This window comes from Manacus vitellinus, unplaced genomic scaffold (assembly GCF_001715985.3).
Source record: "Manacus vitellinus isolate BGI_N305 unplaced genomic scaffold, ASM171598v3 scaffold_18_pilon, whole genome shotgun sequence".
Lineage (NCBI taxonomy): Eukaryota > Metazoa > Chordata > Aves > Passeriformes > Pipridae > Manacus > Manacus vitellinus.
In genome coordinates, this window is record NW_021939324.1 from 8,832,954 (window position 1) to 8,846,886 (window position 13,933).

Sequence of the window (13,933 nt, forward strand, 5' to 3'; positions counted from 1 at the left end):
TAGAACTTCTCTTATTAAATCTTGATTTCTCTACTGATTTCCACTTTCATTAACTGATCTGTGTAAGATTTTGTGCTTATTAAAATGATCTTTGTGCTTTTTTTACTATTATCTTGATAAAATTGGTTATTGCCTTTTCACTGGTGACAAAAGTGATTCTGTTCACCATGTTCCAGTTGTTTCAGATTGATATAAATCTAGCCTTTTTTTCCCCCTAGCTTTTGTCTCAAACAACAGTTGATGTTGGATTCTAGATGTGAATCAGAAATATGTGTGTTGGCAGATGTTTTCCTGCCAGTATATTCAGAGTATAATTTTTCTGAATTCTTGTAAATACATTAAAACTTTTCAGTAGGAAAAGCTGACTTGGTGGAAAGCTTGTTTTTAAGATGTAGCATTGCCCTTATTAATTTGGAAACAGAAAAGTGTTCAGCCTGAGAGATGACTACATGAGAAGAGAGAAAGAGGAAGCACTGTAGGAGGAAGGTCATTTTTTACTGGTTTGTGCATCTTCCTAGATACAATTAGATCATAGTTGAATGCTCTGCAAGTACTTAAAAAATGTTTCCAGTGGGAGCAGGTAACCGGTACTGTCACATCTCTTCAGTCATGCATCTATGCAAATTTACACTTGTAATTTCATAAACAGGGTGACTAAAGATTGTATTAATTTATTTTTTCTTTGGTAGAAAATAGATTTATTACATTAAGCACAACATGAAAACTATTTTCTATCAAAACCACAGAATAACTGCTTTATAAGAAAACAAGGGATCTATACCAGTATACAAAGCCAAATGTTTGGAGAGATACTTTATTGAAGAATCTGAGGAGGTATCTGCAGCTGAAAGTTAATACTAAATTGTGTAATGATTTCCTGTTGTTCTCTGACATGTGAACTTCTCTATGTATAGTGACTTGACAAAAAATTCTTGACTGATCCTTTTCTTTCACTTACTGTAAATTTGCTAAACATGGTTCTAGCAATTGCTGCACCTGAGAATAGTCACATCCTGTTTTCAGGAGACATTAGTTGCTAATCAGTGTTCATGTGTTTTGTCATTTTGTCTTTCCTACTGAGTAGTTAGTTTTTTAAATGCTTTTCAGCATTAATACTCGGATTCTGCTCATCGTTAAACATGATAGGAGATGGAGAATGTTTTTGTTTTGTCAAAATCCCTTGCACATGGGGTTCAGTTACATAATGCTTTACCAGAAAACCCTTTTTTTTTAAGTCTTTTAACTTAGCATTTCCTTCCTTTTCAGTGGTTATATTTGGAATGATCTTACTGCAAAGCAGTCTTAATCAGTTTTAAAAACAAGATTTCATGAAGTACCTTTTACTTTTATCACAGTAAATGGCATTTGGGAAACAGGATAGGACTGTGTGCTTCTTCATGATTCCCCTGTGTGAATGTATAAGAGTGAGAATCATGAAGTAAAATTCAGGATAATTAACTGATGGGTTTGATACAACCTGTCATGCTCCTTTTAATGCCATGTTCCTCTTTCATGAACTGTTTTCAGCCCCTGTTATGCTGAGTGTACATGACTATATGACTTAAGATCTGATTAAGCTTTCTTTGTAACTGGAAAAGTGAAACTGTAGTTTTGTTTCCTTATTCCTTTGAAGTCTTGGTTATGCTTCTGCAGGGGAACAAGTGCTAATGCTATATTGTTACTCATGATTTCTGTTATTTTTCTCTTGGAAATTGCAGAGTCAATCTCTCTATTGCCAGAGGGCATATTTCTGTTAATTCATTTGAATGTTAGAGATAATGATCAGCTTTACAACTCATTGCAAGTAAAAAATAGTTTCTGTTTTTACTGTGAGACAGATGAAATTAATTGGAAAGGGGAAGAGGGCTACTCAGAACTGGAACAAATGGTGAATATACAGCTGTCTTTATTGATGTCATTAACAATTCAGGAGTTCTTTTGATTTACAACTGATTGGAAATTTCAATGAGATAAAGTAGGCACATTTAACAAAAAAGCTTAGGGGAAAAATGATGTTCAAAACTATTTTTTTCATTGGCATTTAACTTGGAAATAGAATATCAAAGGTTTGAAAGACTTCATCTCGTTCATCATGCTGTAGACTTTGAAAATAGCTTTTTCTCTACCACAATCAGTCACTTCATTCAGTTTTGTTCTCCATGTAATACTGAGGTTCTCCTGTGTTTTTGTTTTGTCTTTTATTTGACTCCCAGAAAGGTGATTTTGGTTTATTACCAACAAATAATGAAAAAACAATTATAAATCTCGCAAGGACTATTATAAATAACACTAACTTGCATAAATCTGATTATCAGTGTGTTCTGCATTAGCTTCACTTTCAAGTGTCTGTTAATCCATTGATAACGCCTCTTAATCCGTTGATGTAATGCTTTTACTTTTCAATTTCTTCCTTTTTTTCTAAGAGAGTTGCACCATCTTGGTTTTTTTTACCATTAACTCTTTCAGAATTGCACATATAACTTGTTGTTCTATATTCTAACCTAGCTTTTTTTCCTGTTTGCTGTTGCAAATATAAATTTGTTGTAAATGTTTGACAGAGCTAATGAGTTATTGTCAGCAATAAGAATTTGATTTCCAAATAAGTCTATTATAAATTTTTCACTGCTAGTAAGTGGAAGGGATTTAAATGACATAACAGCTTTTTTAGATTTTTTTTTATGTGGTTTATCGTAGTTCTAAATAGAAATCTCTCATAGCTTGAATATGAGTTATTTGGTGATAAAATTTTTTTATGACACTTCCCTGTTTTGCTATGTCCCTGGATAATTTTTAGGGATCATCCTAGGCTATCTTTTAATAATGACTGTAAAAACCTTGGCTCAGCCCTTATGTGTGACATTTGACACTTTTTGTACTGATCTACAGGCAGCAGTTAAAACAAAAAAAGCTACAGATACCTATAAACTATATGTGGAGAAGTACGCTGTGTTTAAAGCTGATTTTGAAGTGAAAATGACAGAAACAGCACAGGTAGGTGTTGTATTAATTGAGTTACCTTTGAAATAGACTAATGCCTATAGACTTTCATCTCTGAAGCCATCTGAAATCAAAGTTTTTGAAAAAGTGGTTAATTTGGAAATAGATTTGTTTGAAAGACAGACACTGACTGTGGTGGTTGTGATAGCACTGTCCTTGAATGACACAGTTGAGCACTAGCTCAAGAAAGACTTTTTGAAGAAATTTTAGGAAGAAAGCAAAAGGAACTTCTGGACGTATTGTAGACGCATTGTGATTTTGTGGGAAATCCTCTGAATTGCTGGGCACCCAGAAATCATTCATAGAAGTTTTAATATTGAGATACATTGTGGCTTTTCCATCAAAACAGTTTAGTTACAGCTTGTTAAAGTGTCTTCCCAGGTTTACCTGAGATTTTGGAAAGCCCTTACATCTGTTAAAGTTTCTGGAATACAGACTGAGTCTTAAAAATTCCCAGAGGATATCAAGTTCTCTGTATCATTGCATGTGCCATTCCTTGCTACATTTTAAACCAAACTTGTCTAAATGTGCTTAGTTCCTTAATTGTAGCAATCCTTTTACTTAAGGATTAAATTTTCACTTAATGTTATATTGGACATTTGTAAACTTTCCACATCTGTCCATATTGGAAAAGAAAATTGCCATTCTGCAAGTTTTGATTTCAATCTTGATTTACAAGTTAGAGTTATTGCTGCAATAAATATGGAAAGGTTTGTTGTGATTGAAGAAGTAGGAAAACACAATTCATTGTTTAGAAATTGGGTTTGACAGAAATTCCTCATGTGGAGGGACATTTTTGAGTACATCTATAGTATTGTTATGCACTTGCTATGCAGTTGCTTAGAAAACATGTTGTCTTATTTGCCAGATCTTCCACTTTGCTGGAGGGTTTTTTAAAATCATGTAGCTCAGGCAATTACTGGAAAGGATCAAATAGTTGAAAATACTGTATTCTTTGAAAGTCCTCTACCTTTTTTAGAACTGGGTAGAGTTGAATTTTGATAATTTTACTGTTGAGCAGCCTGCATATGAATAAATGTCAAGAATAAGTAAGAATGCATTTTAAGAAACACTGTAAATTTACAGGAAAACATACATGTTTATAAAAAAAGATGTAGTGCTTGAGTAAATGGTGTATACTGAGTTGGACAGCTAAAGATTCTGATGATGATTTTTCATTTGTATTGTAGCTTAAAGCACTAAGCAGCGTCATGTATTTGTTGGGTTATTAACATTACAGATCCGTTTCAGTACATCTTTTTAAAATTGATCTTTTGAAAGGGAAAGTAAACAATTTGGCTAGTGATTAGAATTATGGGCTTGTATTATAATACCTAGCTTTATTCAAGATGGCTACACTTCAGAGACTTTAAATCTGAATTATAAAACAATAAAAAAGAAGGAAGAAAACAATTGGGGGGATGCTTTCCACTAGCAGACAAAAAATACGTGTCTGTATGGACAACTGTTTTCATGTGCTTTAAGGAGAAGAGTTTAAAGAACACATTGTATACATGTCTTGACACCCCTGTGACTGAGAGCAGATGTTAGAGACAGACCAGACATAGTCTACATAACAAGGCAATCAGTACAAGAGTAAGATCATAGCATAGGCTACAGAGGATAACCATATCCTCTGTATTTAAGAGGAAGGCTGCTGGAGAAAAAAACATAATTTTAGTCTGCCCGATTGATGGCTAGAGAGGTATGTAAGTATGGCAGAAGATTGAGGGTTTAGAAGTTACAGATATTTGTCTTGTCTGGACGGAGTTGTATTTATGAATCAGAGTAGCAGGAGGTATGAAATGGGGAGAGATGATCTTTAGGGAACCCTGTGCAAATTGGAGAGAGGATTAAGTGGTGCTCCAAAGTTTGGACACACTTGAAAGGGAAGTTACAGAAATAGGCAGAGAACAAGGAAAGAGCAGAAGTAAACAAAGATTTCCAGACAATTATGGTTGACCGTTGGGGAGGATGAGGACATTTTTAGTTCTGATTTTTGGCCAGGAAGGAACCATTGAGAAATTTGGAAGTGATTTTAAAATGGCTGTCAGCTGGAAGCCTGAGTAAAATGGAACAAATTGCAAAAATTATATGTGATGAGTTTAAAATTCACACAAACTAATCATATTTAAAGAAGGAAAGGATGTATACTTAACTAGAAAATGAGAAAGCATGCGTATATTTCTGAGGAGGAGGAGAAGGTACTAAAAAGGAAGTGCAAAACATATCCAGAAATAAGACTTGTCAGTAATGGAGGAAAGAGGGGTTATTTGAACACCCCCTAAACCTATTTTCTTTTGGTGGAAATGGATCAGATTTTTTTGAAAATAAAGATTAGATGAAAGTTCAAAGAGTAAGTAAAAAAACCTCAGTAATGGTTCTAAAAGGATATGTTTCTTTTTAAAGTGCATTATTTCATAACTCTAAATTCTGCGCCTTACTTAAGTATTCTTAAATAATTATTCTTAAGTATTTACAATATTCTTAAATGTTGTAATTGCCATGGTAAAGATTTGGAAGGGAAAAAAAGTTATTTGTTTGGGTTTTTTTCCATTTAATGTATTTAATTATTAAAATAAAAAGTTTAGTCTTTAAAAAAATTTTTGTTATGACTAATTGCTCATATTGGTTTGCAGAAATTTCAAGACATTGAAGAAACACACCTTCTTCGTATGAAAGAGATTATAGAATCATTGTCAAATACTATAAAAGAAATTCATATACAAATAGGAGAGGTAACTTTTATACTATTTTTTGTTTGTTTGGATTATGCTATATATTTTTCTTAACTATTAAATGGAATATTTCTTACTGTGTTTGTGGCAATTACATTTTTCAAATTATGGAAATTCAAATAAGCTCAGATTTCCATGGCTTCCTGTTGAATTTGTAAGTTCAGTCTCACAAAATTTACAGGATAAGTCTGAATATTGTCTTAATGGAAAACAAGATATTATGACAATTTGAAGAAATGTTAGTGTATTTCTAATTGATGCTCCCTAGATATTGAATTAGCACTCATTTCACACATAATCAGGATACTACTTCTTTGATTAAAACTAGAAATTAGATCACTTGGAAAAGTTTCCAAATTTTTTTATACACCTGGATTTTTATGAGCAAAAGATTTCTAGTAACAAAACCTTATATAGTATGTTCTTTTGTTTGGATATAAGTTGGTTTGGTTAATAATCGTTATAAGCAGTTCTATTTTTTTAGATTTTTTTTGAAGTGTCTTTTTATTTCCATACACTTAGAGTCACTATTTTCCTCAGTACTGAGGTTTTCTGCTAGTGAACAGTTGTCACAAGGGTCATGCTATGTATTTCTAAAGCATAAAGCATATACACATACTGCTTTGTTGGAAAAACCTATCAACAACATGTTGCTGTTTCTTTGTCAGACCGAAAACATTACAACAGTAATGCTTTTACTTAAGCAGGTGGGAGCTGTGATAATTAGTAGTAACAGTTCACACCCTTAACTGGTGCTGGCTTAAGAAACTGCTTGTCTTCCTGACACTGTATTGCGACATGTTGCTGACAAATTCAGAAAACTATATATACACAAGTTTTTTAGATGGAAGAAATAGAAGTAAAAACTAGACCTGACATTCCATTTTTAATCTGTATTGTATCCACACTTGCTAATACTAAAGCAAAGTAGGGATTTCCTTGTTAAAATATCTGTTGATGTCTCTTAAGTCCTGTAATATATTTTGGAGGAAAGTATTTTGAACCTTAGCTACAGAGAAAACTAATTTTTAAAATTAATTGCATTCTTTTTTTTTTCTTTTGAAGGTACACGAAGAGTTTATTAATAACATGACAAATACTACAGTTGAGAGTTTAATACAGAAATTTGCTGAGTCAAAAGGAACTGGGAAGGAAAGACCTGGTAAGAGATTAAAACTAACAAAATAGGAAAAGTTGGCTTTAAAACTGGAAATTTCCACTCTCCGTAAAAGGTCAAACCCATGTTTTTTAATGTGCAATATTTTTAATGTATTTGCAGTTTCAAGCTCTTAGTATTCATTACCTTTGATATTAAATGATTCATAGAAATTGATAACAGAATTTATTATATGCATGTGGTATTTGTGTTCATAAAACTTGGTAATTTGTAGATTTATACTACTAAACTATACTTTTTCTTGGTACTCAGTGAAATTTGTCAAGCAACTGTAGCTCCTTGTACAAACTATGTGTTGTCTCCTGAGTGTTTCTGCATAAATTACATTTCAAATCTTTATTTATTAGAAATTTATTAATATATTCAGAGGAGATGTCTATACAGCTGCTTACTGATCTGTTGAAACAGTTGTATCAGTTTGGTTAGCTTACAAAATTAACATTTTAATAGATATGTAGTATATTTTTTATAAAATATATATTTTAATATACAATAATGCATATTGTTTCTTTACTAAGCAGCAAATTGAATGCTACTTTCTGAAGGTAATGCTGGTTGGGTATGGTGTATAAGACTTCCCTGGACTGGCATCATAAAGCAGGCTCACAGTACTGCATATCTAGTGTCGCTTTTAATATTTGCTGTGAAACAGTCACTAGGTGTGTGAATACAGGAATTAGTACCTCTTAGCTGTTTTTTTCAGCACTGGGAGTCCTTACTAACATCTCTGTCTTCTAGTGTAGGCGCAGAAAGATTTTTTTTTTTCAGAGCAAGAATGTACATACTAACGTAGATCATGAAAAATTATAGTAAATTGTTAAATATGATTACTAGGTATCTTGCAATGTGTCTGTGAGGTGTTTTTAACGTAGTATGGTTTCATATTCCTTCTGCGTTCCACTAATGGTCGTAGTAGGCTGCAGTAAGATTGTATGTGGAATGATTTCTGAAAGCTTCCTGTGTATTTTGCAATTTTTCAGTAAAGATTAAGAAAGAAAATGTATGAATGTCAGAGTTTCAAGTTCAGTTGTTTTGAAATCAGGACAAAGACACATGAAAATTCAGTCTTCAGACCTCTTTGATTAGGTGTTGCTGACATGTGATGGGATGGCTAGGGGTCTCCATCTAGTATTCAGGATTCTGACTGCCAGGGTTACAAAGACCCTTGCTAATGTATTCTAGAGCGTGGTGCACTTCAAGTCATCCACGTTATTTTTGTGGCTTTTACTAGACAAAATAGTAATTGTAAGAAAAGTAACACTTCACTTTTTAATTTTATGGAGAAGTTATATACATTTTGTACTTATTTGCTGCTTTATAGTGTTCTTCAAATCCTATTTGTATTCTCTGTAAAAACTTCATCAAATGTATTCTAAGGAATAAGCAAAGTATTCTAAGGAAGGATAACACATTTAGTGTGTAAATATATGCACCTTGAATTTTCTTTTATAGCATTAAATTATTGTATTGATATCAATTTTGTAAAGCAGTCATGGTGCAGAGGGAAAGCACAGTTAAATTCAGCAGCAAAGGAAGACAAATTCATAAGAAGTGTCAGAGACTAGAAACACGGACTAGTAGTGATGTTAATTATAGTTTCTACTTCTGTTATATTTATTTTATTAACTTAGAATCATAGAACTTTGACAGTTACAACGACGTTGAAGGTAGAGTGAGGTATCAGCCTTCTAAGGATCAAATGAAAACATCCACTGTGTTAAGGACTGCTTTTTCTTGATTATAACCTCACTTTTTTCTATTTGAGAACTTTTCATGGTAGAAAGGTATTTTAAGTCATAGGGCAAATGTTGGAAGTCTGTGAGATGTATTTTTTTAAATAGGCTGGAGAAGGAGATGACTCCTCAGATAAATCTAAATATTCAGTGTAAAAAATTATACTAACTTGGCATGCAAAACAAATGCAGCAAAAATGTCTTATAAATGTCTCTGTTACTTATGATTCCGGTCCTAAATCTGTTTGAAGGCAACACTATAAATTTCCCAGGTCTTCTCTCATCCATGTTATTTGTAGGCTACTATGGTAAGTTAGATGGTGGGTATTTTCAAACAAAATAAACTAAAGAGGTAATGTATAGAGTATTTTAGTTTATTTCAGCATATTCTAGATATGGTTATAATTCTTCATAGTTCACTTGGTTTTATTTATATCTGTAAAAATAAGAATGAATCTGAAATGAAGTACTGAGAAGGACTGTTTTATTATGTAGACGACAAACCATTCACAGTAAAGTTTATTGCTTATCTGAAATACCTGTACAGTGATGTCCTTGTACCAGACTATATGGGCTCCCTCTGGTGGCTAACTTCCATCATCTGGAATCATAATACACAGGGACATCTGGCGTTTTAAGTTTTTCTCGTACAAATAAAATTTCTTTCAAGCAGTCATGCTTTGTGAGCATTTTTTAATTCACTCAGGAACTTCTTTACAATAGCTCTTTTTGAACTGCTACCTAAATAACTTACCTAGTCAGCTTTATAATGTACTTCTTATGAATTTGTTTTAATTCTTTTTTTTTCAATCAGTTTAGAATTTACTGGTTTTAGTAACACAGTATTTAAATTATATTTCTTATTTGTTTTCTGACTTCTATTCAGTGCAAAACGAAAAACCAAAACAGAACAACAAAACCCAAACCACATACATAGAGCTGCAAATATTTAATTTTAGCTGAAAAAAAAGTCACTTAATATAAAACATTGAAAAACAGGAAGAGAGCTGCAGGACCAGTAAGGCTTCAGATCAGAATTTACTGTGTTTTGTGAACTGTCTCCAGCATGCAGAGGAGCCAGGACAAGCTCAAGAAGCAGGCCCATGTGATCCTCATGAGGTTTAACAAGACCAAGTGCATGGTGCTCCACCTGGGTCGGACAACCCCTGGTATCAATACAGGGTGAGCAGATCAAGAGCAGCCCTGCTGAGGAGGACTTGGGGGTGCTGGTGGATGAGAGGCTGGACATGACCCAGCAATGTGCACTCACAGCCCAGAAAGCCAATTGTATCCTGGGCTGCATCAAAAGCAGTGTGGGCAGCAGGTCTAGGGAAGTCATTCTGTCCTAGAGTAGATGTCTCTACTCATTTTGAGCAGGATGGACTAGAAGATCTCTAAATCCTTTCCAACCCAGGTTATTCTATGACTATGCTGTGTTCCTGCTGTTAGGTCTAATAGCAGGTTTGATACCATCAATTGTAAGATGCTTTTGTCACTCACATGGTCGTGCATTGTTCATCAAAACTTGTTACCACTTCTGCCGAATCAGTTTTCTGTTTGTGATAGCCTGGAAGTCTGTTGCTTCATATTCCTTGGAAAATTCATTTAATGCATGGCAGAAAATGCCTGCTCTGTTTCTCTTCCACCCAATTTATATGTTAAATAGGTCAATAATGGAGATGATACCAGAATAATCCTATTCCAGATTAATGACATATCAATGAGATCTAGCTCTATATACTTAATCCTATAATAATCTATTTAAAAATTGGTTTGTTCTAGTGTGGAAAGTTGATGCCACAAGGCAGAGACTGGTATGAAATTCAAGCTCATGTTTTTCTTCGATTTCACGTCTGAAATTGTCAAGATAATGTCAAATGTCTCTTAAGAGATTAGTCAATGCCTATAAAGCTATAGTTGATCATGAATATTTTTTTAATTTTAGTTACTGAATTACTATGTCCTCTTCTTATGTATGGAGAGCTAAATGTGTGTGTTTGTTCTTTATTAGTTTTTGCCCACTACACAGTTCACTCAGAAGGCTCCATCCAGCCTGGCCTTGAACACTTTCAGGGTCGAGGCATCCAAAACTTTTCTGGGCAACCCATTCCAGTGTCTCAGCACCCTCACAGTAAAGAATTTCATTCTAATATCTTATCTAAACCTACTCTCTTTCAGCTTAAGGCCATTCCCCCCTTCCTGTCACTACATGTGCCTGTGAAAAGTCCCTGTCCAGCTTTCTTGCAGGCCCCTTTTAGGTACTGACAGGCTGCTCTAAGGTGTCTCTGGAGCTTTCTCTTCTTCAAGATGAACAACCCCAACTCTCTCAACCTTTCCTCATAGGACAGGTTCTCCAGACCTCTGATCAACTTAGTGGCCCTCCTCTGGACTCATTTCAATGGAATATTGTCTTTCTTGTGCTGAGAACCCCAGATTCTGGATGCAGTACTCCAGATGGGGTTTCATGAGAACAGAGTAGAGGGGGACAACCTTCTTCAACCTGCTGGCCTTGCTTTTTGTGATGCAGCCCAGGATACAGTTGGCCTTCTGTGAGTGCATATTGTTGGGTCATGTTGACCCAACAAACCCTCTGAAATCTTTCTCCCCCAAGGCTGCTCGCAGCCCATTCTCTGCCCAGCCTGTATTTGTGCTTGGGATTACCCTGCCCCAGGACCTTGCACTTGGCCTTGTTGAACTTTACGTGGTTTGCACAGGCCCATCTCTCCAGCCTGTCCACTTCCCTCTACATGGTATTCCTACCCTCCAGCGTGTCGACCTCACCACACAGCTTGGTGTCATCGGCAACTTGCTGAGGGTGCTCCCACTGACTGTGTCACTGACACATGTTAAACAATGTCTGTCCCAATACTGTCCCCACACACTTTTGGGAGCTCTGCCTGTTAGCAGAATCATGAAACATTAAGCTTCAATTTAGTAAACATTTAAAAATCAAATTTTACTGAGGCTTTAATTCAACTGATTTTTGATTCATTGAACTCAGCTGAATCATTGATTATTTGATTAGAATAACATTTTATGTGGCTGTCTGTTGGCAGTGATGTGGGGTTAGTGCAAAGATTCGTGTAAATTTATGACCTGCGTTTAAGTTTTGTAATTGCTTATGTGAGCATTTTAGTCCTGAATGTGCATGAAAGGTATTGCTTATGTGTTTTTTCCAAAGCAAATGCAAGTGTCAAAATGAGCTGCACCACAACTGGAAGGTAGTGCCAATAGTGTTAATGCACAGTTGTGCTCACTCCGTGTTAATATTCCTGTTTAGTTAGTGTGTTGTGTTAAACTACATGTTTTCTATCTAATGAAGAAGTATACCAGGTGAATAAGATAAAGCAGGGGGGGAAAAGAGGGTTAATGATAACTGTATTACTCCTAAAAAATTTTAGAAATAAGTTAATCCTTTCCCAGAGCTCGAATGGCAAAACAGGAGCAGGGAGTATTGAAGCTTGCTTTGATTAAAGCTTTTTTTGTGCTTGAATAATGAACTCCGCTTTGAAAGAAGGACTTGAAACAGTGCTAGGTGTGGCATTTATTATTTCCATGGGTTTGTTTCATAACATAGTAGTTTATAGCACTTATAAAAATACTTTTCTAAGACACTAAACAGCAACAAATATATGGAAATAAACACTGAAAATCATTAATAATGACTTTTGAACACCTCTGCAGGATGTCTTTGAGCTTCTTTTCCACAAGGAAGTGTAACAAAGCAAGTATTTATTTTATGTTGTTATAAATTATTTTCTTTATATTTTCTGTAAATATTGTGAATATTTTAGTGCTGCTGACACTTTTGATTAGACGCCAAATAGCCTGAAGTGCTAGCACAATTTCTCAAAGCCTGTGTCCACACCTAATTCTACACAGAAGGCTGACTGAGGAATGAACTTAGTTTATCAACACTGATAGTATCTAAGGGATTCAGGACAGTAGTCTTTGTAAAGGAAGGCAGAGCACTGCTGTATCTCAGAAGCTAATGGAAGAAATTAGATGTGGGTATCTTTGAGAATTTTTATGAGAAGCTGGGCTTAAGGTAGATAAAAGAGTCTTTAAGGGTCCTGTGCTGTAGAGTCCCTTCATAACCAACAAACCTGCTAAAACTTCTGTGGACTTTAGGAAGCCTCATCTGCCAGAGTAGATTTTTAATAATCACATATATCTAAGTTGCAGACTTGTTTTAGGTTGCAGTTTATTGATTTTTAAATGGTAGTGGTGGTCTGGACAGCTATAAATGTACAAGTTTTATTGAAAAGTCTCTTAATGCAAGTGGAAGGCTAGTAGCATTGATAAAAATATCTTAGACAACTTCTCTAGATACAACAGAGCAAAAGCTGGCCTTTCAGATCACTGATGTTTCAGTGATCTGAAACACTTGGTAAGATTAAATACTTTTTGATCCACTTGAATTTTCTTGCTACAAACAAACAAATCAGTTGCAACCTGACACTAATAGTTTTATGGGACTGGAGGAGCAAAGCAATATCCATTTCAGTAACTTAAGTAGGAAGAATATATTAATTAGGTGGTAGTCATCATAAAATGTGGTAGTATGCAGGATAGATTCTACTGTGATAAAAAAGTATTGAAGAGTTTTAAAACACCTGAAAATAGAAATAACATACTGAGATGCTAGTGAAGTAAATAAGACCTGTATTCAGTTGCAAAAGTAATATAACATTGTATGCAATTAATATTTAGGGAGAGGTTTGCAATTATTAACTTATTTATTATTAACTTATTTATTTTTCTTTTAAGATAGGAAATGTTCTTTTTTTTTACCAAATGAAAAAAGATTTTTCTATCTGAAAAATTCTGGATACTATAAAATACACTAGCCTGTTTTTGCTCTTTAGGATCACATTAAACATATTAAAGTCTAACAACTTCATGAGTTTAAGTTCAGAACTTCAGTAAGAAAACATACCGTCTTAGTTTATGGGGAGAATGTGACTGTTACAAAAGATATGCTTCTCTGAAGTGGTCTTTAAAGATGTAGGCTATAACTTTACATGTTTACAATGTCTAGTGTTCCAAAATTTTAGCTGAAAAGTACTTGAATATGTCTGTGCATTTCTTTCATCACTGCGTACTTGCATGGTCTGCCTTCAGCAGCTGAATCATGCACCATGCAGTCAGGCAGGGCATTTGTTACAGATACTTGTATTTCTAGACTAGAATTATGCAATTCTGCTCTTCTTAGTATTTTTTCCAAACACTCCTTATAATTTTCAGAAGATTTTGCTACTTTTAACTCAATTTGATGGAAAAGTAGA

The 13,933-nt window shown here is 34.4% G+C and overlaps 1 protein-coding gene across 10 annotated transcripts in view; it reads left to right on the forward strand.

The window, feature by feature from the left end:
- FCHO2 (FCH domain only 2) overlaps positions 1–13,933 on the forward strand; it is an 81,717-nt gene that overhangs the window by 17,131 nt on the left and 50,653 nt on the right. For all 10 annotated transcript variants that reach the window (XR_003915682.1, XR_003915681.1, XR_003915683.1 and 7 more), the window contains exons 6-8: positions 2,887–2,991; positions 5,637–5,735; positions 6,801–6,897. Coding sequence is in view for 7 of the 10 variants with exons in the window: in XM_029958976.1 (XP_029814836.1) it covers positions 2,887–2,991; positions 5,637–5,735; positions 6,801–6,897 (301 nt within the window). In the remaining 3 variants the exon portion in view is untranslated. The remainder of the gene's footprint in view (positions 1–2,886; positions 2,992–5,636; positions 5,736–6,800; positions 6,898–13,933) is intronic.